This window comes from Ovis canadensis, chromosome 5 (assembly GCF_042477335.2).
Source record: "Ovis canadensis isolate MfBH-ARS-UI-01 breed Bighorn chromosome 5, ARS-UI_OviCan_v2, whole genome shotgun sequence".
Taxonomy (NCBI): Eukaryota; Metazoa; Chordata; class Mammalia; order Artiodactyla; family Bovidae; genus Ovis; species Ovis canadensis.
Window position 1 is genome coordinate 44,509,981 of NC_091249.1, and position 26,183 is coordinate 44,536,163.

Genomic DNA, 26,183 nt, shown 5'->3' on the forward strand with positions numbered 1-26,183 from the left:
GAACTAAACATTTCACAATTTATATGGAAACACAAAAGACGACAAATAGCCAAAGCAATCATGAGAAAGAAAAACCAAGCTGGAGGTATCAACTTCCCTGACTTCAGACTATACTACAAAGTTACAGTCCTCCAAGACAGTATGGTACTGGCACAAAAACAGAAATATACACCAATGAAATAAGACAGAAATCCCACGGATAAACTCATGTATACATGAGCACCTTATTTTTGACAAAGGAGGCAAAAATATACAATGGAAAAAAGAAAACCTCTTCAAAAAGTGGTGCTGGGAAAACTGGTCAGATACATGTAAAAGAATATAATTAGAACACTTCCTAACAACACATACAGAAATAAACTCAAAATGGATTAAAGACTTAAATGTTAAGACTAGAAACTATAATGCTCTTAGAGGAAAACACAGGCAGTACTCTCTGACATAAATCACAGCAATATTTTCTCTGACCCACCTCCTTGATTAATGGAAATAAAACAAAAATAAACAAATGGGACCTAATAAAACTTCAAAGCTTTTGCACAGCAAAGAAAGCCATAAACAAGATGAAAAGACAACTCTCAAAATGGGAGAAAATAACTGCAAATGAAGCAATGACAAAGGATAAGTCTCCAAAATATATAAGCAGCTCATACAACTCAATATCAGAAAAACTAACAACCCAATCAAAAATGGGCAGAAGACCTAAACAGACATGTCTCCACAAACAAAATATAGAGGTGGCTAATAAACACATGAAAAGATGCTCTACATCACTTATTATTAGTGAAATGCAAATCAAAACTACAATGAGGCATCACCTCACACCAGTCAGATTGGTCACCACCAAAAAATCTACAATCAATGCTGGAGATGGTGTGGAGAAAAGGGCATCCTTCTGCATTATGGGAAACAGTATGGACATTCCTTAAAAAAACTATAAATAAATCTACCATATGTCCCAGCAATACCACTACTGGGCATATACCCTGAGAAGAACACAATTCTAAAAGACACATATACCCCAATGTTCACTGCAACAATATTTATAATAGCTAGGACATGGAGAAGGAAATGGCAACCCACTCAGTGTTCTTGCCTGGAGAATCCCAGGGACGGGGGAGCCTGGTGGGCTGCCGTCTATGGGGTTGCACAGAGTCAGACATGACTGAAGCGACTTAGCAGCAGCGGCAGCAGGACATGGAAGCAAACTAGACGTCCATCGACAGATGAATGGATAAAGAAGATGTGTTACCATAAATACAATGAAACATTCCTCAGCCATAAAGGGAACAAATTTGAGTCAGTTGTAGTGAGGAGGTGGATGAACTTAGAGCCTCTTACACGGAGTAAAGTAAGCCAGAAAGAGAAAAACAAGAATCATATATTAACACACATACATGGAATCTAGAAAAATGGTACTGAAAAACCTAGTACAGAATAGACTTGTGTCCACACTTGTTGTCTTGTATATATATTGATACTATCATGTGTATCATCTATCGTGTGTAAAACAGTTAATAGGAAATTGTTATAAATACAGGGAGCTCAGCCTGGTGGTCTGTGATGACCTAGAGGGATGGGTTGGAGTGAGTGGAGGGAGGCTCAAGAGGGAGGGTATATATATACACAATGATGTGTTGGTTTCTGCCAGAAGCAGCATGAACAGATTGTAATGTGCTGCTTATGGCAGAAACCGAAACATCATAGTAAAGCAGTTTTCCATCAGTTAAAAATTAGAAATCAAATTGACTAAAGGAACTCATACAGGTAGAAAGCTAGTAGCAGTACTTTTAACATTAACTCGACTTCAATTCTAGGTTTTACCTAAAGATAGAAATCATAGAGGATCCTGCTGTGATGTATGTCGGAGAGTGTTTTGCCTATGTTCTCCTCTAGGGGTTTTATAGTTTCTGGTCTTACATTTAGATCTTTAATCCATTCTGAGTTTATTTTTGTATATGGTGTTAGAAAGTGATCCAGTTTCATTCTTTGACAAGTGGTTGACCAGTTTTCCCAGCACCACTTATTAAAGAGATTGTCTTTAATCCATTGTATATTCTTGCCTCCTTTGTCAAAGATAAGGGGTCCATATGTGTGTGGATTTATCTCTGGGCTTTCTATTTTGTTTCATTGATCTATATTTCTGTTTTTGTGCCAGTACCTTACTGTCTTGATGACTGTAGCTTTGTAGTAGAGCCTGAGGTCAGGCAGGTTGATTCCTCTAGTTCCATTCTTCTTTCTCAAGATTGCTTTGGCTATTCAAGGTTTTTTTGTATTTCCATACAAATTGTGAAATTATTTGTTCTAGCTCCGTGAAAAATACCATTGGTAGCTTGATAGGCATTGCATTGAATCTGTAGACTGCTTTGGGTAGTATACTCATTTTCACTATATTGATTCTTCTGATCCATGAACATGGTATATTTCTCCATCTATTAGTGTCCTTTGATTTCTTTCACCAGTGTTTTATAGTTTTCTATATATAGGTCTTTAGTTTCTTTAGGTAGATATATTACTTAGTATTTTATTCTTTCTGTTGCAATGGTGAATGGAATTGTTTCCTTAATTTCTCTATTTTCTCATTATTAGTGTATAGGAATGCAAGGGATTTCCATGTGTTGATTTTATATCCTGCAATTTTACTATATTCATTGATTAGCTCTAGTAATTTTCTGGTGGAGTCTTTAGGGTTTTCTATGTAGAAGATCATGTCATATGTAAACAGTGAGAGTTTTACTTCTTCTTTTCCAATTTGGATTCCTTTTATTTCTTTTTCTGCTCTGATTGCTGTGGCCCAAACTTCCAAAACTATGTTGAACAGTAATGGTGAAAGTGGATACCCCTGCCTTTTCCTGACTTTAGGGGAAATGCTTTCAGTTTTTCACCATTGAGGATAATGTTTGCTGTGGGTTTGTCATATATAGCTTTTATTATGTTGAGGTATGTTCTTTCTATTCCTGCTTTCTGGAGTTTTTATCATAAATGGATGTTGAATTTTGTCAAAGGATTTCTCTGCATCTATTGAGATAATCATATGGCTTTTATTTTTCAATTTGTTAATGTAGTGTATTACATTGATTGATTTGTGGATATTGAAGAATCCTTGCATCCCTGGGATAAAGCCCACTTGGTCATGGTGTATGATCTTTTCAATGTGTTGTTGGATTCTGATTGCCAGAATTTTGTTAAGGATTTTTGCATCTATGTTCATCAGTGATATTGGCCTGTAGTTTTTTTTTTTTTTTGTGGCATCTTTGTCTGGTTTTGGCATTAGGGTGATGGTGGCTTCATAGAAACTTCATGGAAGTTTACCTTTCTCTGCAATTTTCCGGAAGAGTTTGAGTAGGATAGGTGTTAGCTCTTCTTGAAATTTTTGGTAGAATTCAGCTGTGAAGCCGTCTGGATCCGGGCTTTTGTTTGCTGGAAGATTTCTGTTTACAGTTTCAATTTCTGTGCTTGTGATGGCTCTGTTAAGATTTTCTATTTCTTCCTGGTTCAGTTTTGGAAAGTTGTACTTTTCTAAGAATTTGTCCATTTCTTCCACGTTGTCCATTTTATTGTCATGTAATTGCTGATAGTAGTCTCTTATGATCCTTTATATTTCTGTTATCTGTTGTGATCTCTCCATTTTCATTTCTTATTTTATTGATTCCATGGAACCTAATTAAACTTAAAAGCTTCTGCACAACAAAGGAAACTATAAGCAAGGTGAAAAGACAGCCTTCTGAATGGGAGAAAATAATAGCAAATGAAGCAACTGACAAACAACTAATCTCAAAAATATATAAGCAACTCCTGCAGCTCAATTCCAGAAAAATAAACAACCCAATCAAAAAATAGGCCAAGGAAGTAAATACACATTTCTCCAAAGAAGACATACAGATGGCTAACAAACACATGAAAAGATGCTCAACATCACTCATTATTAGAGAAATGCAAATCAAAACCACGATGAGGTACCATTTCACACCAGTCAGAATGGCTGTGATCCAAAAGTCTGCAAGCAGTAAATGCTGGAGAGGGTGTGGAGAAAAGGGAACCCTCTTACACTGTTGGTGGGAATGCAAACTAGTACAGCCACTATGGAGAAGAGTGTGGAGATTCCTTAAATAACTGGGAACAGAACAATCGCACTACTGGGCATACACACCGAGGAAACCAGAATTGAAAGAGACATGTGTATCCCAATGTTCATCACAGCAGTGTTTATAATAGCCAGGACATGGAAACAACCTAGATGTCCATCAGCAGATGAATGGATAAGAAAGCTGTGGTATATATACACAATGGAGTATTACGCAGCCATTAAAAAGAATACATTTGAATCAGTTCTAATCAGGTGGATGAAACTGGAGCCGATTATACAGAGTGAAGTAAGCCAGAAAGAAAAAACACCAATACAGTATACTAATGTATATATATGGAATTTAAAAAGATGGTAACGATAACCCTGTATGCGAGACAGCAAAACAGACACAGATGTATAGAACAGTCTTTTGGACTCTGTGGGAGAGGGAGAGGGTGGGATGATTTGGGAGAATGGCATTGAAACATGTATAATATCATATATGAAACGAATGGCCAGTCCAGGTTCGATGCATGATATTGGATGCTTGGGGCTGGTGCACTGAGACGACCCAGAGGGATGGTACAGGGAGGGAGGAGGTGGGGGGTTCAGGATGGGGAACACATGTATACCTGTTGCAGATTCATGTTGATGTATGCCAAAACCAATACAATATTGTAAAGTAATTAACCTCCAATTAAAATAAATATTTATATTAAAAAAACTCAACATTCAAAAAACAAAAGAAAGATAGAAGTCAACACATTCATATTTGTATTTATTAAAAACATTTAGAAATATAAAAAGAAACAGTCCTTTTAGTTGAATCAGAAGAATTGTGACAAGTAAAGGGCTTAGAGTCCACATTTAGAAGAACAGGAGATTTTTCTATATTCATTAAACTCTTAAAATCCCATGATTCCAAAATGCTTTTATATAGAGACTTATTATACCCTTTTGTCCTAAAATTTCATTTTGCAGGCAGAGACTTTGGTTAGATCTAAACCTTGGATCTAACATTTCCTACTGATTGACCACAGGTATATTTTGACCTTTCTGGGCCCACTGTCTCATCTGCTAAATGAGATTATTATCATCTTAATGAGAAAGCTAATGTATATAAAGTATCTAACAAGTCAGCTACTAGTAGATGTTAGCAAATATTAATTTGCTTCCTCTTATCCTTTAAAATAACTATGTTCTATTCCTTTCCTTTTTTCCATAGTGCCTGGCCAACTGTTCTGCCTATAACAGACATTTGGATTTGAGAAGTCCTTGAAATTCTGGCAATAACTGGAAATGTCACAGTTCTAGTGCCCAAATGCTATAGTTTTAAAACTCTCATACAAATATTAACTGGCTACTTAATCTTTCTAACCATTTCTGAATTTGGAAAATGAAGATACTACTAGTATTACTACACACATGTACACACATGCATGTATACACATGAACGTTTACACTTGAAATTAAGGTTGTAAGATCCACTGAGATACTAATGTATATGGAAGAACTAAGCAAGCTCTAAGGAGTTACACAAGTCAGCTTGTTCTGCTCTATTCTGATGGTCAGACAGCTTCAAATGTATAAGCTCTATGTAATAGCCTTATACTACCTCTTTGGTCATCTTTAATTAACTTCCCTTCCTGTGGCAAACCAATCAGTCTTCTCTCCATGACACTCAGCTAACTTATTAACATATTTGATACAGAAGAACATTAATTCAATGGGAAGAATATCATAAATGAAATAAAACAGTAACAAAATAGTTGAAATCAAATAGCTCAGGAGGAATCTGAAACCATTCTTAAGCAAGGCAATTTCCCTTGGCTCTAAATCCTCAAGGGTTCCATCAAGACCTATAAAACAGAACCGTCTTCCTTTGTTCTTCTCTACCTCCCTTTCCTTCCTTTCATTTGGAGGAAGGTACTGAAAGGGCAGAAATGTAATGAATTTTTTCTTTTTGCTTGACAACATTCCAGTTTGATCCAAACTTTCTACGTGTTTATGATACATCTCATAACTATAAATCTAGTGATATGCAAATGAATTTACTATTTAGAAAATATAAATGATAAGCGAATACAGACCCATTTTTTTAGGATGACATTTCACACACTGGAAGGTTAAACAAAAGGTTGTAAATGAAATAAGATGCACTAAAGAAATCTGATTTTACAAACACTACACATACATTAACTAACAGTAACCTTCCAAGTGAAAATAATCAGATTGAAAAGTTCAAAGAAAAAAAGACAAAGATATATTATTTTGGGTATTTTCAAGTTCCAATTAAAAAATACTGTCAAGCTTCAGTGCTGAAATTTAAATGGAAACATAATATTAGGCAACAAAAATAAATTGGTTTTTATTCCCATCATAGATTAAATATTACTGAGACACTCTTAGGGTGCAGCAACAAGAAAATGAGAAAAATTTATTCTGGTAAAAACCTTAAATTATTATTTTTTTAAACTCTCAAGAGAAAACAAATACATTCTACCATATTTTTATACAATTACCACTATTCTATTTAACATGTCATTATTTTTGTCAGAAACATATACACCAAGTAAAAAAGTATTACAGAACTAAATTTTTTTCCTCTCTATAAATGAATGCTATGAAGTAAGAATATTTACTGTAGAATCAGGTAGAATCAAAATAAAGAAGCTGTAAAATCATGCTCCTGACTTTTTGGTGTTGCTTTCCTGACAAGGACCATAACAACAAAAACAAATGTTCCCTTTCCTCAAACATACAACAAGCTTTCATTTTCTGGCCTTCTTACGATAAAATGTTTTAAAATTCTAATGTCTAATATCAATTAATTACAGAGAAATGAGTACTAGTGTACATAAATGTGGAGTTAAGAGTATTTTTTTTCTTAAAGCTGTAATAGGAAAACTGCCATTTATAGTTGTAGATTCCAACACATCTCTCCTAGTAATCAATAAAACAAGCAGGCAGCAAGTCAGTAAAGCTGTAAATCATCTGTACAACACCATCAATCAGTTTGACTTAAATGACATTTACAGGACACTGATCTCAATAAAATATTGTTTTCAAGTGCACATGAAATATTCACCAAGATAAGCCATACTCTGAACAAATAACATAAATACTAAAGTTAAAAGAATAACAATCATGAAAACTATGCTCATGGATCATAAAGAAAACAAAAAGGTACTTCAAACTCTCTAACTGTTCAGAAATTAAACAATATCCATCTAATTAAACCATAGGTTAAAGGTGAAGTTTTAAGGGAAATTTAAAACATTTTAAAATCAAAGAAAATAAAATACAATATATCATATTTATAAGATGTAGCTAAAGCAGTGCTTAGAGGGAATTTTATTGCATTAATTATTTATATTCGAAGAAAAAAAAATGTCTAAATTAGTAATTTAAGCTTCTAAATTAAGAAACCAGAGGAAAGAGCAAGAACACACAAATGCAAGTGGAAGAAATAATACAGATTACAGTAAACGTGAATAAAAGTGAAAACAGAAAATCAATCATTACAAAAGTCAGTTAATTCAAAACTGTTCCCTGGTGGAACTGTTATGTAGGCTTCAGCAGAGTGGGCAGAAATGAAAAAGAGGGAAAAGCAAGAAGCAAGTGTACCAAACGCAAGGGGCAGAAGATCTGTGTAAAAGTCCATGTGAGTAACTGTGAACCTAACAGTGGTGTACTCTTACTTAGCTCACTTCTTACTTCCTGAGCTTCAATTTCCTTACTTATAAAAAGGGGGTAGAAATAATTTCCATAGGATAAATGTAGAGATTAAATATTTATAAAAACTAGCATTTGGAAAAAATAAAAAATCTTTGTTCTAAATAATAAGATTAACAGACTAATTGCAATCTAGCACACAAATGCCACATTAACTTCAACATACCTTTTAAGGTCTCTGGAGGTGTGATATAAGAATAAAGTAAAATTCATTAGTTATCATAAAAACTTTTTGGTAGCAATAGTAGAGCTCAAATAGGGAAAATCATCATACACTAATAGTAACTGGTTTATTCAAGGAAAAAAAGTTAAAAGAAAAAATGAGGTCAAGAATATAAATATGGAACTATTCCCAAAAGAAATTTAACTTACTGCAAAATTACCTTTTTGCAGATTTTTTCAAAGTTGATATCTTCACCAAGAGCAGATTTAGTTACTACATCAGGTTTCAACTCCTGTAAAAGAGTAAACTAATTTTAGTTATGAGCCTAACTTTAAACTGTCATTATATTATGAGCTGAATTTCTTCCTGTGTTTTGCTTTCAAGGACTGTTATTTAAAGAAATGATTACTTATTTTAATGATATTTCAGGACACTGGAAATTCTATCAATTTATAAAGAAAAGCCCATATTTATAGAGAAATACTTAATTTTAATCCTTGATATAAAAAAATCTAAACCACAAATATTTTTCTACTCTGGAAAGGATTAATCTTTCATTTTAGAAAACTAAGAAACACAGAAAAACAAAGAAAAGTAAATAAAATTACTGGCAGTGTTGACATAATTATAATTTTATTATATATCCTTCTACAAGCTTCTTTCAGAGTTTAAGTTTGATATGCATTCCACTAAGGAATCGTCAGTACCAAAATCAGACTGATTCTATTCTGTCCAATTGAAGATGGAGAAGCTCTATGCAGTCAGGAAAAACAAGACCTGGATTCAACTGTGGCTAAGATCATCAGCTCCTTATTGTAAAATTCAGGCTCAAATTGAAGAAAGCAGGGAAAACCACAAGCTCATTCAGGTATGACTTAAATTGCTTACGCTTATACAGTGGAGGTAATGTATAGATTCAAGGGACTAGATCTGGTAGACAGAGTGTATGAAGAACTATGGACGGAGGTTCATAACATTGAACAGGAGGTGATGGCCAAAATCATCCCCAAGAAAAAAGAAATTCAAGAAGTCAAAGTGGTTGCCTGAGATAACCACTGAGAGATAAGAGAAGTGAAAGGCAAAGGAGAATGCAGAGTTCCAGAGAACAGCAAGGAGATGTAAGAAAGCCTTCTTAAGTGACCAATGCATGGCAACGCTGACTCAATGCACATTTTGAGCAAACGCCTGGAGATAGTGAAGAACAAGGAAGCCTGGTGTTCTGCAGTTCATGGGTCGCAAAGAGTTGGACACGACTTAGTCAATGAACATCAACAATAGCATAATTCAGTGTTTTGGGTCAATTCATTTTTAACTTAATTTTAAATATAACCATATCTCCTATGACATCATACAAAATTTTTAAATGGTGCTTAAGTAACACTGTATAAATAGAAATGCTATGCCATAACTAGAATTTTGGTTCAGAACTATCCTAATTAGACACTGAGGAATTTAATGAATCAAGCAGTTCATTTGGTAATAAAATATAAATTATGAAGTTATTCTTTCTTTCCTATAGTTTTATTCAGAAAAGATCAGGAACTGCCTTTCAGAAAAGACTCTTTGATATGTTATTCCAAATGGAGAGCAGCACCTCAAATGTTAGTATTCCTTTAGAAGATAAGATGAAATCTAACTGACAGCCTTTCTCAATTCTTCTAAGAGTCAGCTATGCAGTCTTCTTGTGAAATTCATGGTAAACTGCCAAGACTTTCGAATTGTTGCTCCAAATTCTAAACCTGTATCCATTCTGACTCAGTATATCTAACACACTTTTAAAGGAAGAAGTCTTAAGAAACCATTTTCATTATTCTTGGTTTGGATTTAGTAGTTCTAATGATAGATTATAATCTAGCCACAAAACTCAATTTACTCATATTGTAAGAATAAATTATCCTTCAAATTGATTATGAAAGCCAGTTGCTATAGCAAAATTCACTAGGGTCTAACAGATCAGTAATATAAGCTACAGGGAATAGTATAATATTTTTTTTTTTTAATACAAGATCTGAAGTAATCCATAGTTTTCAAAGAATGCCTTGGATGATGGGAATTTTTTACTGCAGTAAATGGGATGGGAAGTTGTGGCTGTAGTACCTCACCTGACAATTCAGCTACTTTCTTCATTATAAATGAATGGCTTCCCATAAGAGTTTGAAAAGCATGTAAGATTGCAAGCTTTGTACATAAAACTCCAAAAAGCCCTCATTTAGGTAAAAAGTAGAGAACTCTAAAAGACAAGTGGTATTTAGAGGCTTGGTCATGAAAGAGTTTCAACAATTTCAGCTTTCAGGCTAGCTATTCAGAAATTGACGTATAATCTAACCAGCATCTTGGGAACACTTCCACTTCAAGTACATGGGAAGAAGCTAGGTTGAACATGGTTAGGCAGTAAGCCATCTGGTCAAAAGGTCCGAGGAACTACATAAAAAATTTGGGGAATAATTTATGCTTATGTTAATCTTGTCTTTCATTTTCTTGATGGGAAAATGGAATGAAGAGCCTAGAATATAAGTTTTTCAAGGGTGAGAATGGTTTCTTACTCATCTTTGTGTATCTGATCCTAGTACAATGACACATTTATTCAACAGAAGTGGACCAGGGTGAAGAAATTTAAAATGCTTATTCCTCAGTGAGAGGTCAGTAAAGTCTCTTATCAACAGAAAAGTCAAATTCAGAATTTCCAAAGAATTTTTAGATGCCAATGTGGGCTTTTTCTTTAGAAAAGCAAAGAAAAGACAAATACTAGAAAAAACTACAAGGACCCACTAGAGTATCTGTTTCAAAGTAGAACATTACTGCTCAAAAGTATTCTACACTACCTTAATTTTTAGGTATAGCAGGAAAAGGCTAAATACTACTTAAGAACTCACTGAAACATATAGATATATCGTGAATGGCCAGGAAACCACACTAGCTAATAAGCCAGGTAGGTGCCATAAAAGAAAAGACTTCATACCAACTCAAAAATTAAGATTCATTTCTAGACCCAGGAAAAGACACTTTTACACAACAGCTCTGTTCCTATTCCAAAAACATTACACATACTCAGTGTAGAAAGGTTGTATGATCCCCTCATGCAATGGACTTAAACATAGTGTTAGTCACTCAATTGTGTCCAACTCTTTGCAACCCATGAACTGTAGTCCACCAGGCTCCTCTGTCCATAGAATTCTCTAGGCAAGAAGACTGTGCCATTCCCTTTTCCAGGAGATCTTTCTTACATAGGGATCAAACTCGGGTCTCATGCATTGCAGGTGGATTCGTCAATGTCTGAGCCACCAGGGAAGCCCTCAACATGGTTAAGAAAATACTAGTAAAAATGTGAGAGAAAAGACATCATTTCAGTGCTTATATGATAATTTTCCACTATGCCATTTATAGTATTTGGGGTTAATGATAAGTAAAATGACTAAGACAGGAACACTTAGCTTTCTTTTATATAAAACTAATTCTAGTATCTTTTTTCAGATAAAAGTATTTTTCTTAAATTTTAGAGCTTTCTCTATTTTAAGTTGAATTTAACCATTTCATAAAATTCTGCAACTTTAAATGCAGAACAAGATGCATTATTACAGATGGTAATTTGCAAATTTTATACCAAAGTCATACATTATGGACTCTGGGGGAAAAAAAAATGCCTAGGTATATTTCAACTTATGAAAAGAAAATGTTGAACACTTTTAAATCAAAGAAATTTTAAATATGACCTAAGCACATTAAAAGGGAAAACGAATGACAATATTAAAACGCAAAACTATTCTCAATTAGAAAACCATGGAGAAAACAATGGGAAAATGAAGATATCGGAACTATGTAACAGGTGTTAAATACTGAATACTTCACTAAACAAGTTTAAAATGAGTGAGAGACTAACATTATACCAGACAAGTAAAACTTGAGCAATTTTACACAACTGTACAAAAATGCTGCAAAAATTTTTCACTAAAAAAAGTTGTCTAAATTTATCATAAGTGCTTGAGAAATTAAAAATATCAATAATTTGCTAATCAAATGCTAAATGAACTTAAGCTTCTGAAACTGGGCCTAAGTAATTTTTCCTCCATAGATTCCCTTAATGTTCACTTCCTTAATTTCCTTAATGTTCATCTTCTGACTTGTAAGCTTATTCATTAGTGAGCAGGGTTTGTTTTGACTTGTATAAGACACACATTTTTTTTGTTTTTCGACATTCAATTCAGCTTTGTTTTCTAGCATCAGCATAACTTGTTTCTTTTATTTCAAGTTTCAAATAGCTATGATTATCTAAGCCTTCTTAAAGATGAAATAAAGCATTAACTACTTTACAACATATGAGTTACTACTCTGTTTATAAAACATCAGAATTATAAGGGACTTCAGCTATCACATAATTCTCCACCTGTGCAGGAAAGGGTTAAGTCAGCAGGCCTGGGCTGCTCCCACTGCACATTCCTGAGAAGGCCTAACTTCTTCAGGACTGGCCTTTGGCCAGTTCCTAGGAATTAAGTTCTGAGCCCTTGGGCCACAGGCTTACCAAGTTGATCAGGTAGTTTACCCTAGTAATGTGATTTATGATGACTATGTCTTCACTCTGGGGAGTTGGAGTCTGCATAGTAGAGAGGAGTCATGCAGGCGATTCATGTCTATGTGACTGGCTCCCAATAAAACTCCTGACACCAAGGCTCAAGTGAGCTTCCCTGGTAGGCAACACTTTGCAAGTGTTGTCATACATTTCTGCTAGGAGTGTGTCCATGCAACCACACTATACTGGCTGAGGGCATCTACAGGCTTATGCCTGATTTTTCCTAGACTTCCCTCATGGGCCTCTTCCTTTTGCTGGTTTTAATCTGTATCCTTGAGTATAAATAAACTGTTATTCTGAGTATAAAAGTTGTTTTGTTTGTTTTTCCTGAGTCCTGTGAATCCTTCCAGTGAATCATTCAACCTTGGGGACCCTCAACCATTCAATTTTAAAAAGAGAAAATGAGAAGCCAATAAAGTTTAAGAAACTCATTAATTTAAACTAACATTGCTCAAGTTTCCCACATTAAAGATAGCCATTCACTAATAACCAGACCCAGCAGAATATTTCAGTTCCTTATTCCACAGTGCCAGATGCTATGGCTTTGCTTATACTCAAAAGAGCAAACTCTGTGGGAATTAGCTAATCTCAAATTTTGATTATCTGGCTATCTCCTTGTCTTTTTTTCTCTCCAAAGGCTTTCGTTTGAACAAATGAATATACCAACTCATAACTAAACATAAAACTAGTGTAACGTTGTCTCTGGCTGAGTGGGGAAAGTATGTTTGCAACCAAACTATTCTATATCAGGCTGTGGAGAGGGACACTAAGACAAAAAATAACTTGAAGGCATTAATCAGGCTGATACTTTTAATTCCAAGAGACTCTCATTAAGGTTGGGCTTCTAATGTAATAAAATATAAAACATGTTTGTACTTTCCAAAATATGATTAAAACTGGAACATGATATCTTAGATTATGAAGGGTTAATCTCTAATACCAGGGACTTACAAGGTGCCAAGAAAAGTCTGGATTCTTGGACATATTTTTTGTCTATTTGGAAATGAAGCAATAAATGCATTTCTCTGAAATAAAGAATCTGAAATAACTCGTGAGAGAGCTATTGACATCCAAATTCATGCTTTTCCACAGATGGGAATGTCATTATGGTTACCCTTCAGTGACAACAAAAACCCTATTTCCTAAATACTGTTCTACTGTCTCCTAAATACAGTACCAGATGGAACTTCAATAAGGTTATACTCTGTCATCATATCGCCAAGGATTTTTCCAAATACAACACCTCTTTGTCCTTCACCTATTCTTGTGTTATCTATGGCATTTAATGGCATCTCCAGCCTCTGCTACTCAGGTTAGACAGCTCAGAGTCATCTGATGCTGTGGGTCTCCTCGTCATGCCTCTGCTATGCTCCCCATCCCCCTTTCCACTACTCTGCTGTGGTGTCTGTTGAATTTAGTTCCCTCCTTTGGATTACCATTATTTTACCCACAGAATCAGAACTTCATTATGGATTGTGTGGGTTATAATAACGTAACTGAGTTTCCTGCCTCCACAACCAGTAATTCCAAGGACCATTATGTCACTGTCTTGAATACAGAAAGAAGCCCGAAACCTTTATTCTGGTGTTGAAATCCTTTCATTATCTGGTCTCGGTGCCTCTTTCTAACACTGTAATACTCTTTTTCCATAAGTCTTATATGCATTCATTCAGCTTTACACAGAATTCCCTGAATAAGTTTCCTATTCTCCCACCCCAGTATCTTTGTTGTGTGCTTTAAAATTTTTTATTGCAAAATGCCTTTCTCTAACCAGTCACCTAGCTTTCTCACTCTCTCTCTCCCCAATCAAGATCTATTAATGTTTCAACTCTTTGTTTCTGAGTGTCACTGAAATGAAGCAAGCCTTCTTAGAGACATGGCTGATTAGAATCTAAGGCAGAAAAAAGTATAATCCATGCAACATTTTGTTACGCCAGGAAAGAAAATTGGGTTCTCTCAAAAACTCATAAAAGGCAGCTTAGAAAGGATACTACTGGTCAAATTTGGGTGTCAGAAGAATAATGACAGCAAAGAATTATAACCACACTGACCATATGATTAGTTGTTTAAACCAGTACCCATTTGAGAGTGAAATGAGGCTCTATTAAAAATAATGCTGGGACAAGTGATGATTACCACAACACCAGGGAAATCTAGTCATATAGCCACCCTAATCATAATACTTGCCAATTTTTGCTATCTCCAAATGCTCTTTTTCTCCTAAAGCCACTTCAAGCAGACTTTTAACACAAATATCCCCATCAATCTCTTTTGTTTTCACTAATCTCCACACTGCTAAATCTAATGAGCAGACCTCAGCACTCCTCTTACTTGAGGAGCATCAGGTGTATTTTAAGTGCCTAGAAAAGGGAATGTCATTTGGTAAGTGTTCAGAAATACTTGTTAACAGAATAGATACTGAAGTTATTTTTACCTATTAGGCATTATAAATTGTTAAACTAAGTATCTGTTATCTCAGTATTGGGTATAATATATACCAGACCTGCTAGTAAACACTGCTCTTGCTCAGGAGCTGAATGAACTACAAGAGAGTACACTTATAACTATGTCTTTCATTCACATTTGTTATTTTTTAATTTTCTAAGTTAAAAACAAAAAACCCCATGCATCTTTATCCATGACTACACTGAGACGTGAATCTACATCATTATCACAGATAACATAACTTCATTTAGGCAAACTAGTAAAATACTCTAAAAATTTTGTAACTCTTGATCCTACAAGTACTTCCTTTATAAATTCAAATAATAAAGCACAATAATGCCATATAAATTCAAGTCTCCATTCTGTAACCTGTGAAGTTACAGTCAGTCACTTTTTAAGAGTCAGTTTCATATTACAGGCAGTTTTTCTTGAGTCCTCAAAGCAGTACTAAGTGGTGCTCCTCCAATACATCTACCAGTAGATGTACTGTATTCTAGTGTATTGTATTCAATACACTGCACTGAAACTGTTTACATGTCCATGTCTCTCATCAGACTACAAGCTTCTCAAGGGCAAATGCCATACTGATTTCTATATACCTGTAAATTAGCACAGTATTTGGCATACAAAGTACAGACCTAGTACATTTTTGTTGAGCTGAAGTAAAGTACTTTGGCCATCTGGATGGTTCTGAAGTCATTATAAAAATGTGCAAACTCTTCAGGCAAAGTACAGTTCTAACCATACTAGGTAAAACTTTCATTTTTTGGATCCTACAGTACAAAGTCAAAGAATAAGAATGATTTCTGCACTAATCTAAAGTCATAACGCAACATGGACAATGATGATGGACTGTGTGGTATGCTACGTCTCCAAAAGACCTCTGGTTCAGGAACTCTCTGTCACTGAATAGTTTGGGCCTACCTTTAAAAAAATGGTATTGAAGACAATGGCTATCTCAAATAATAGTTCATCCATGCAAATTATATGGAGTAAAAGACTACAGACATTCAAAATCTTGAAAAATTAAATGTTCCTAGTATAGTACTAGGAACATTGATGTGGCATATTTTATTTAATCCCTACAGCAAATAGTTCAGACAGGAATTATTTCAAATTTTAAGGTGAAGAAACAGACCCAAGGACACAAATTAGTTAATGGTACAAAAACAGTATCAATCCAACCTGTTAAAAATTTCAAGAAATAATGCAAATGGCTTTATTCTTCTTCACTGTTAGAATTACACCTTTCCACATTTTAAAAGTTACCAACTTACTGTTGATTTTAGTTCAACTTTTGAAATTAAAATTCTTAAATCCAAAATTCTTCAATAATAAAATCTCAAACATTAGCATCAGACGGAAAATAAGAAAAAGAAACAAAACGTTACCAAACAACTTTGATAGAGATCTATCTTCATTTTGATTAGAAAAATTTAATGGTGCTTTGCCATTATCTCTTCAAATATCTGTTTATAATAGATGTTCACATTAATATCTGAAATGTTACTATTGTGCAGAATATCAGGTGCTGTTTAAAAATACAAATAACCAGAAAGAGTAGAGTTTTTAAAATAACATGCAAATGACCTGACATAACACAAGGGAAGATGTACTAAAATATAGACTGTTAAAAACTATCACTTAAGAACTATACATATGAAGATGAAGTAGCAGGGCAATTTTTCCTCAGTGTTGTAGCTCTCAATGGTGGGAAAATAAAAAGATACTCAAATTACTGGGGACCTTTCTCAAATTGGCCAAACCTCCCATCCATTATGATATGCATCCCAGGCATGAATCTTTGTGCATTTATCCCCTGCCTCCCCCAGTAAAACCACTGTTATAGAGGATGGTGAAGGCTGTGAAAATGATTCACTCTAGTTTTGTAAAGAGCAGGTAAGAGGTGGCGAATTCTGCCCTGTTATCAAATAAAGCCCATGAAACTTAAAAACAGGACAATGTACAAAGTATGTGGAGGAGATACAACGCTGACTGTAATATGCAGACAAAAATGATCAGGAAGAGAGAGACCACCTGATAAAAACCTTTTAATACCCACAAGGAATTAGATCTGGTCTGGCAGACAACAGGAAAAGCTAACTTAGGTTGCTTATTATGAGAATGATATAACAAAACAAAGTAGGTTTACTATTAGAAAATTTTACCAATTTCAGGTTTTTGCTGGCAGCCAGTTCAAAGCATTACTAAAGATCAACAAATAGTACAGTACTCGCCCCTTACCTGTGGCTTTGGTTTCTGCGGTTTCAGTTACCCACAGTAAATGGCAGTTCAAAAATAAAAAATTCCAGAAATAAACAATTCATAAATTTTAAATCATGAGCCATCACTCTGAGTAGGGTGATGAAATCTTGTGCCATTTTGATCTGTCCTGCCTGGTACATCAATCATCCATTTGTCCAGGTTTCATGCTCATTAGTCATTCAGAAGCCATTTCCTATCAGACGGACTGCTGAGGTATCACAGAGCCTCGGAGCAGTGACACTGGCAATTTGGATATGCTAAAGAGAAGCAGTAAAGTGCTTTCTTTAAGTGAAAACGTGCAAGTTCTTGATAATAATAATAATAAATCCTGTATTGAGGTTGGTAAGATCCACAGTAAGAACAAATTTTCCATCCATGAAATTATGATGGAAAAAAAAAAAAAAGAAATTCAAGCTAGTTTTGCTGCTGAGCCTCAAACTGCAAAAATCATGGATAAGTGCCTAGTTAAAATGGAAAAGGCATTAAATTTGTGGATGGACAACAGGAACACAAAACACATTTCAAGTGATGGCTGTGGGCTGCACCAGAAAGCACTGAGCCTACAGGAAGACTTACTGCAACAGGTGACACTCGCGTTACTGCAAGTAAGGGACGATTACACAGATTCAGTAACAGGTTTGGATTGAAAAATGTAAAAATTACTGGAAAGCTGCATTTGCCAATCAAGAAGCCTCTGCCACATTTTTGGCAGAGTTGAAGAGGTTGATAAAGGAGAGAGATCAACATTCACATAACTTTTATCACAGTCTACTTTAAAATTGTGCCATTTTATTATTAGTTACTATTAATCTCTTACTGTGCCTAATCTGTAAACTAAACTTTACTGCAGGTATTCACATTTAGGAAAACACACAATACTTATAGGATTGGTTTGAAACTGTCAGTCACTCAGTTATGTCCAACTCTTTGCAACACCATGGACTGCAGCCTGCCAGGCTCCTCTGTCCACGAAATTTTCCAAGCAAGATTACTGGAATGGATAGCTGTTCCCATCTCCAGGGGATCTCCCCAACACAGGGATCAAATCTGGGTCTCCTGCATTGCAGGCAGATTCTTTACCATACTAGCCAACAGGGAAGTCCATAGGATTGGATACCATCTGCCATTTTAGGCATCTACTGAGGGTCTTGGGATGTGAGCAGATAAAGGACTATTATACTGCCAATGTGACTTTCATTCATGTTTAAAGTTGAAGTTTTGTATTTTAAAAACAGAATTCATCTTTCAACTATAAATTATTTTCATCAAGATATGAAAATAATTAGACATGAAAATAATTATATATGAAAAATAATTACAATTTCAGTGTGCTAAAAACAACTTGTACAATTTGACAGTCCAAACATTTGCATTTCACTTAAAAATAGTAACTAAGCATAAACATCATCAAATAATTTAGTCAAATGAAACTCTAAAACCACCTTATCTCTCACAATAGAAACACTTTTTAGAAAACAGAATAGGACATTTCTATCCTCCTTTCCCCTGATCTAAACTGTTCTTGGCACATAAAATGACTCACTTCTGTCACGTTCAAAGAGGCAGGCAGAGAAAATGAGATAAGAGTAATTATATCAACCCAGAGACTCTACACAGAACAATTCTGCATTCTAAAATAAGTCAGAGTAAACAGATTTTTTCATTCTAGAGATTCTTTTCTAACAAAATGGCTGGCTTTGGGGATAAAAGTTAACCATTTTTGAGTGGAATCCAAACATTTGTTTAAATGGGCATTATTTCGTGGCATATTTATAGGGAGTAAACAAAATACTTGAACACCATATTTAGAATAACATGTTGAGAATAAGAACAATTAGAGAAGGTGAGATAATATATAGGTATTATTTTTTTATTATTTAGTATGTATGTCAAAAAGAGGACAAAATTATAGCTTGGTATGAATATATTAAATGCACTTTACTCCTGAATTTTTTAAATCTACATACCTTTGCAACTTTAGATTTCTTAACCCAACAACAAAGAGTTAGGGAAACAAAGAAACAAACAAAACCTCAAATTTAATGAATAATTATATAAGCTCATAGCAAATATTCCCCACAGTGTAGCAACTAGAAAATGCATCAAAAGGTGGGAAATTGTTACGGAAATTGTAAGTGCCTGAGGCAGTCTTTCCTTGTAATTTTAGAATTAAGACTAAGATATAGGGATGTTCTAAAAGGGTTATAGGCATGTGTTAAGAAAGAGAGCAATCTTTAACTGAAAGCATAAGGAACAATCTTTCAAAGTCTCTAGAAAGTCACATTATTTGTTATTATAAGTTCGAATTCCTTCAAAGTATTTTCTCTAGAACCTTCAAATTTGAAGTAAACTTTTCCAAGGGCATATATGATAAAATACATACTCATTTCTTAATTATATTTCTAAGTGTTAATAGCTTAAGGAACCTGTATCAATAGGATGTTACATTCAAGTATGTTTTTAAAGTGACAGTGAAAGTTGCTCAGTCATGTCCGACTCTTTGCAACCCCATGGACTATGGACTACTATACTACAGTCCATGAATTCTCCAGGCCAGAATACTGGAGTGGGTAGCCTTTCCCTTCTCCAGGGTATCTTTGCAACCCAAGGATTGAACCCAGGTCTTCTGCATTGCAAGCCGATTCTTTACCAGCTGAGCCACAATAGTGCCAAACTGAGTAAGGAATAAAACTTTTTTGAAATATAATCACTGTTATCAGTACATAATCCCAAGGGAATTGATTATTTTGGTGTTTAGCGTCCAGGCATTATTTCTAAATATTAAATTTACACACAAAAGCCTTTATGGATAACAAGATATTCTGTATCTTCAGGAAGTCCCAACTATTCTAATTGTACCAAATTAAAAATGAATACTATTTTTCAACTCAAAGGAGCAATGATGATACAGTATTTCACCAGTATTTTTACTTTTCTATTAAAAACACAATGCAAACGCATATTTATCATACCTTTATCAATCTTGATAAAAAACCTGTGTACTTAATTCTTAAGTTAAGAGAGGTTAGGTTAGTAGAGTGTTAAGAACACAGGTTACTGATATAGATAGATATAGACTGAAAAACCCTGGGCAAAGCAATTAACACTTAAATACCCAGTTTTCATCTCATTAAAATGGGGTTAAACAGGAACCTTTATGAGTTTATAAGAAGATTACAAATAACACATGTAGATTGTAGCAAAAAACGTGACATAGAGCAAGTGCTAAATAATTAATAACTAAAATTATTAAGCTATTTATGAGCAGTATCCTTATATCTGAAATTGAGCTTCACAGTGCTATAAATAAGATGTAAATCTTGGATGTGAAGTTGTTACATGAAACACTATCCTTGCTGTCTAATTGGGATTCAATTAATTACTATCAAGGAAATCACATCAATTTGAAAAATCAGTAATTTTTAAATTAAATTTTCCCAAGAAACATTCCTCAACTAATTACTAGCTAAAAGCAATCTTTTGCTCTTCCATAATTTTCAAAGACCCTATCATAACTTGGAGGTACGTGCAGATCTGTATGCTTTGTTCTTATGCTCTATTTATCTAGTCTACCTTTTTGAAAACAGAATCATATTTATTCTTCAGGTTCCAACTCAGTGCCACCCATTCTGTAAGATCTTCCCTAAGTCCTAAAAGTAATTAAATAAATTGATCCTTTCTCTAGGTTCTTACAACTCTTTGACTGTAACAGGGTATGGCATATATTATAGAGATTAACATGCTTTTTCCCCAGAGAACAATGTGCTCCCTGACAGCAGAAATCTATTAATCTACATATGTAATAGGCTCTAATTTAAAATACATTTAACCAACCTGAGTATATAATATGGAATTTATAACAGCTGTACCGTAAATTCCTAATTGCTTTTTTTCTTTATACTTTCTTCTTTTCTGGTTGCAAATTTCATGGGTCTTAAAGATATATGATCATTAATAAACTAGGATGCTATCTCAGATTGTGACTAACAGAAGAAAACTATAGTTATTGATTCACTACAACCAAAATTCATAAGTTCTATATTTTAATATACCGAGTTTCAACGAAAATCAAGAATTTTAAAAAGTGAGAATTTCTCTCTCAACCTCACTCATATATAAAATTAAAATGCCTTGTGAAGAGTTTAGTTTTTATAGAAGGGGAGAATAAAAGAGAACTATACATTTTCAATGCAAATTGCTAAAAAAAAATTTTTTAAATTGAATTAGTCACTACTCAGGACTCTTTTTATTTCTGGGAAGACTACATAGCTTACATAATTTAGTGGCAGGTAGAGTAAAAAATAAAATTCTTCACCGGCAAGAAAAACAAAGTTTCTCTTGTCACAAAATACTAATTGAACAGCAAACCATTAACACGAGGTATTCTAACATAGAAAAACAAATACACAGAGAGAGCTTCCATTACAATAGAAATCTAGCAACATAAAATATATGTTCAAAGTAAGGAATTTAAATGTTTAAAAATAATCTGTCTCCATTTAACCCAAAATTCAGGTGATATCCCAGATGAATAGAAAGAAAACCTCATTAAAAGAAAAGTTATTTACTATCCTTATTGCTGCTTTTCTCTGGGGCCCTTTGTCTCCCACTGGGTATTTCCAACAAAATATGCTGCACTATTTGCTCCTTTTCTCAATCACTGCATTATTCCATACTGGAATTAGGGCAGTAGTATTGGTTGTCCAAATTCTTAAAAATTAATAGTTGAAAGGGGCTTTGGGTACTTTCACAGTTAGCTGGAACGTCATGCCAAGGTTCAAATTTCCAAAATTACAAAACTTAAAAAATCAAATCAAAACAAAACAGAAAAAACAACAATATACATTCTGGGAAAAAAAAAACCTCATATGATACTCCTTCCTTCCTACCCCTAAATCCTGTTTACACACTAAGAAGCCTTTGAACTAGGCTTAACTGGACTGAAGCAGTTCCAAAGTCAGTTTTTCATTTTAAAACTAAGTGTATATAATGACTCAGAAAGTGGTAATAGTACTTCATCAATTTTACCAACAAGGACCTGTACCTTTTCGTTTTCAAATAAAAGCAAGGAGTTTAAAAAGCAGTGAATGAACACCATTTTTATTTGCTATAACTGCTCTTATTTAAAACACAAAAATACTTTGAAGCCACCAGAGACTTGACATAACATCTTTAATATCAAAGCAGCTTATAATGAAAACCATGACTCCTACATATTAAAAAATGCAACACTGCTAAGGATTTCAGGAATATGAACTATTCAAAATACTGGCTTAAAGCTGCAGGATCCACATGCCAAGAAAGCAAAATGGAATTCCAATGTGATGATCTGTTACTAAATGATGTTGTATGAGTGTGAGGAGAGCGGTATATACTGGTCCCTTGCCCTTTTAAAATACCACTATGACTTCCTGTTTATCATTTCAAATGTCACAAGCTGAGTGCAGAAGGATATTAAATCAGGGCATCCTGCTCTGCCTTCAGAAGCAATAAAAGTTCTCCCTTAAAAAAAACAAAACTGAATTAGAAGTTAAATGGTCTTAAGAGTGCTGGTTAAGCTGGCTATAAAATGAAAAGCCTGTTCAGTCTTTGGTTTCTGATAATTAACATTAAAACTAACACACAAAAACATACTAAGTTGACAATTTTTATTGAGGATCTTTAAAGTCACCTAAAGGTTTAAAAAATTATTTATTACTTGATTTCTACAATGCATTAGAGAAAAGTAATCTAAATAAAAAGTACAGATTTATAAGAGACTTACAGGTCATAGTGCTGAACCTGTAACTATAGAAGACCATAACATGGGTTATGCTTGAGTATAGAAACCAAACAAGAAACAGAAACATTATGCCTCTTTCATACTTGGACCAGTGTTTGCAGCTTCTAGGTTTCAGACATAAAGGAAGAAAATATGAATGTGGAAACATTTCAAACTTTTGAGATTTTAATATCATTTTACAAAAAAAAAAACAAGACAGGGAAGGGGAAGAATAGAAGGCATGCTTAGGATGACATGAGCAAGAACAAAACCCCTTCTGGTTCTATCAGCACAATTCTGCAAGGTATTCTAGACTCTAGAATTGAGACAACTTGAAAAATTCATTAATGATTATGATCTAATAGGTGAGTTTACACTTTACAAATAATATTGTTAATTTTGAAAACAAGAACAAAAGTATCAATATAAACACTTAGTTCATCACTCCATTCTCTTGGAACAGATTCTTCACTTGGTTTCCTAGATTCCATACTCTCTTGGCTCTCTTTCTCCTTCCCTATCTACACTTTCTCAGTCTATTTATTCTCTCTCTCTCAAACCTAAACTCACAGGGTTGTGGGGTGCTCAGTCTTCTTTAGCAGTTTACAATTACTTTGAACTTTGGCTACTTCCATTTCTGGGAATGACAGACCAAGGTACTAGCAGATAACATGATTAACCTTTCCTTCAAAAAACAAAATAAGGCAAAAATGAAAACTGGGCACACTACAAAAAACCTTCTCTGAAGGTAAAGCAGGGTAAATCAAAGAAGGCAGACCCTGATGCAGTGTCAAAGCGCACTAGGAATACACATGGAAAGCTGTACAAATAAGTCACCATCTCTTCAGAATGTAACCTAAAACTAACTGCATTTCTCATGGTTCAGGAGCAGTGGCCAAGGACCACACGGAACAGTGAAGCCTGGGTACATTACCCGCTGAGAGAGTAGGGGAAACCCAGAAGAGACAGAACCATACAAGGGGTTCTGAAACTTGAACAACTCAACAAAGAAACAGATTCAGTTCATCTCACCAAAAGGCAAAAGATCTGAACTGAAGCTAAAGGTGCTATCCAAGAAACACTGTTCGAAATTCAAGCAAAAGTGAAAGTCGCTCAGTCATGTCCACTCTGTGACCCCATGGGTTATACAGTTCATGTAATTCTCCAGGCCAGAATACTGGAAAGGGTAGCCTTTCCCTTCTCCAGGGGATCTTTGCAACCCAGGGATTGAACCCAGGTCTCTTGCATGGTAGGCAGAATCTTTACCAGCTGAGCCAGTTTGAAATAAAAGCCTACTCCAAAAGTTAACTGAAAAAGCCACCATTCACTGGAGAAGAATAAGCAAACCCTGAATCCCTATTGTTTAATCTTCGTAAAGTTCAGAGTACAATTCAAAATTAGCCAGCATATGGTACTTCCCTGGCAGTCCAGTGCTTAGGACTCCATGCTTCCACTGCAGGGGGCATGGGTTCGACCCCTGATAAGGAAATAAAGGTACTGCAGCAGGCTGCACAGCGCAGCCAAGAACAAAACAAACCAAAAAACCCCTCAAATTACTCAGCAGATGAAGAACAACAAAAACAACCATCTTTTCCTCTCCAAAAGCAAAAATGGCTATTATCCCTATCCTATGATGCTAAAAGGAGAGGCAATGGCACCCCACTCCAGTGCTCTTGCCTGGAAAATCCCATGGATGGAGGAGTCTGGTTGGCTGCATTCCATGGGGTCGCTAAGAGTCGGACACGACTGAGCATCTTCACTTTCACTTTCATGCATTGGAGAAGGAAATGGCAACCCACTCCAGTGTTCTTGCCTGGAGAATCCCAGAGATGGGGGAGCCTCGTGGGCTGCTGTCTATGGGGTCACACAGAGTCAGACACGACTGAAGCGACTTAGCAGCAGCAATAGCAGCAGCATGATGCCCCCCCGCCTCCAAAAAAAGAAAATCCTTTCAATGGATTAAAATCTTATGAGAGAAAAAAAAAAAAAAAATCCCAGCACAGAAACAATAAAAACTGTTAACTGATTCAGTCACAGAACATCAGTCACTGGGTGACAAGACCACAGGATATTCACATAGTCTCAAAATTACCATCTTACAGATGAGTTAACAAATGCTAAAATAGAAAAAGGAGCCTTTAAAAGGGAGGAATCTGTCAGACAACATCTAAACCAAGTGTTTGGAACTCACCATTGCCAGTAAGGGATAAACATGTACGTGATACAAGGTATTATTATTATTACACCGTAACATTACAATTTTCCTTTAGTTTTGAAATATTTTCCAAAAAGTTAGAGGGAAATACAAACAAAAGGAAAAAAATTGCAAAAAAGGTGTATTTTTACAAATCAGAGAGGAAGAATTAAAACGGCTGCCTTGCCATCTGTTCACTTTTCTTCCCAGGAAGAAACTCAGGGAAAGGTAGATGATGGAGTTTAATGTGTAGTTGGAAATCTGGGTATGTTGTATATAACTTAGAAACAGGCCATGATGGAGCACAAGACAAAGGAATTCTAACAGCTGATAAAGAGCAAAGGATGCTTTTAATAAGAGATTGAAACATGCAAAAATAAAAAAAGAATGGAACAAAAGGTGAAAGAGTTTTAACACAGAGAAGAGTAGCAGACAGAGCAAGATCTCACATGTAAATTACCATTGTATATGAATATTTAGCATAAAGAAAATTAATGGCCTCAGAGAAGTGAGGAAAAAAAGTTAACTGGGTATATTTAGCTGTGAGGAAATAATCTGAAAACTCAGCACACATCTTTGGACCTTTTTTTCCTTAGAGAGAAAGCTTCATGTTTATTACATTACCTCTTTACTGGTGGCTCAGATGGCATGGTAAAGAATCTGCCTACCAATGCAGGAGACTCAGGTTCGATCCCTGGGTCAGGAAGATCCCCTAGAGGAGGAAATGGCAACTCACTCCAGTATTCTCCCCTGGGAAATCCCATGACACAAGAGCCTGGTGGGCTATAGTTTACGGGGTTGCAACGAGTCGGACACGACTGAGTGACTAACTCATCCAATCTTTAGGAGATAGAGCCTACATATATTTCAGAAGTTCTCATTTTAATGAAGGAGTATAGAGAAATGGCTAACACTATCAACTTTATAGTTACAACTAGATCATTACCTAACAGCTATTTGACCGAGAACAAGCTGCTGAACTTCTCTAAG

General features: G+C 34.9%; 1 protein-coding gene across 1 annotated transcript in view; it reads right to left on the bottom strand.

Moving 5' to 3' along the window:
- Positions 1-26,183, bottom strand: part of SRFBP1 (serum response factor binding protein 1) — a 62,023-nt gene that overhangs the window by 18,224 nt on the left and 17,616 nt on the right. The window contains exon 4 of the mRNA XM_069589540.1: positions 8,185-8,256. Coding sequence (XP_069445641.1) covers positions 8,185-8,256 — 72 coding nt within the window. The remainder of the gene's footprint in view (positions 1-8,184; positions 8,257-26,183) is intronic.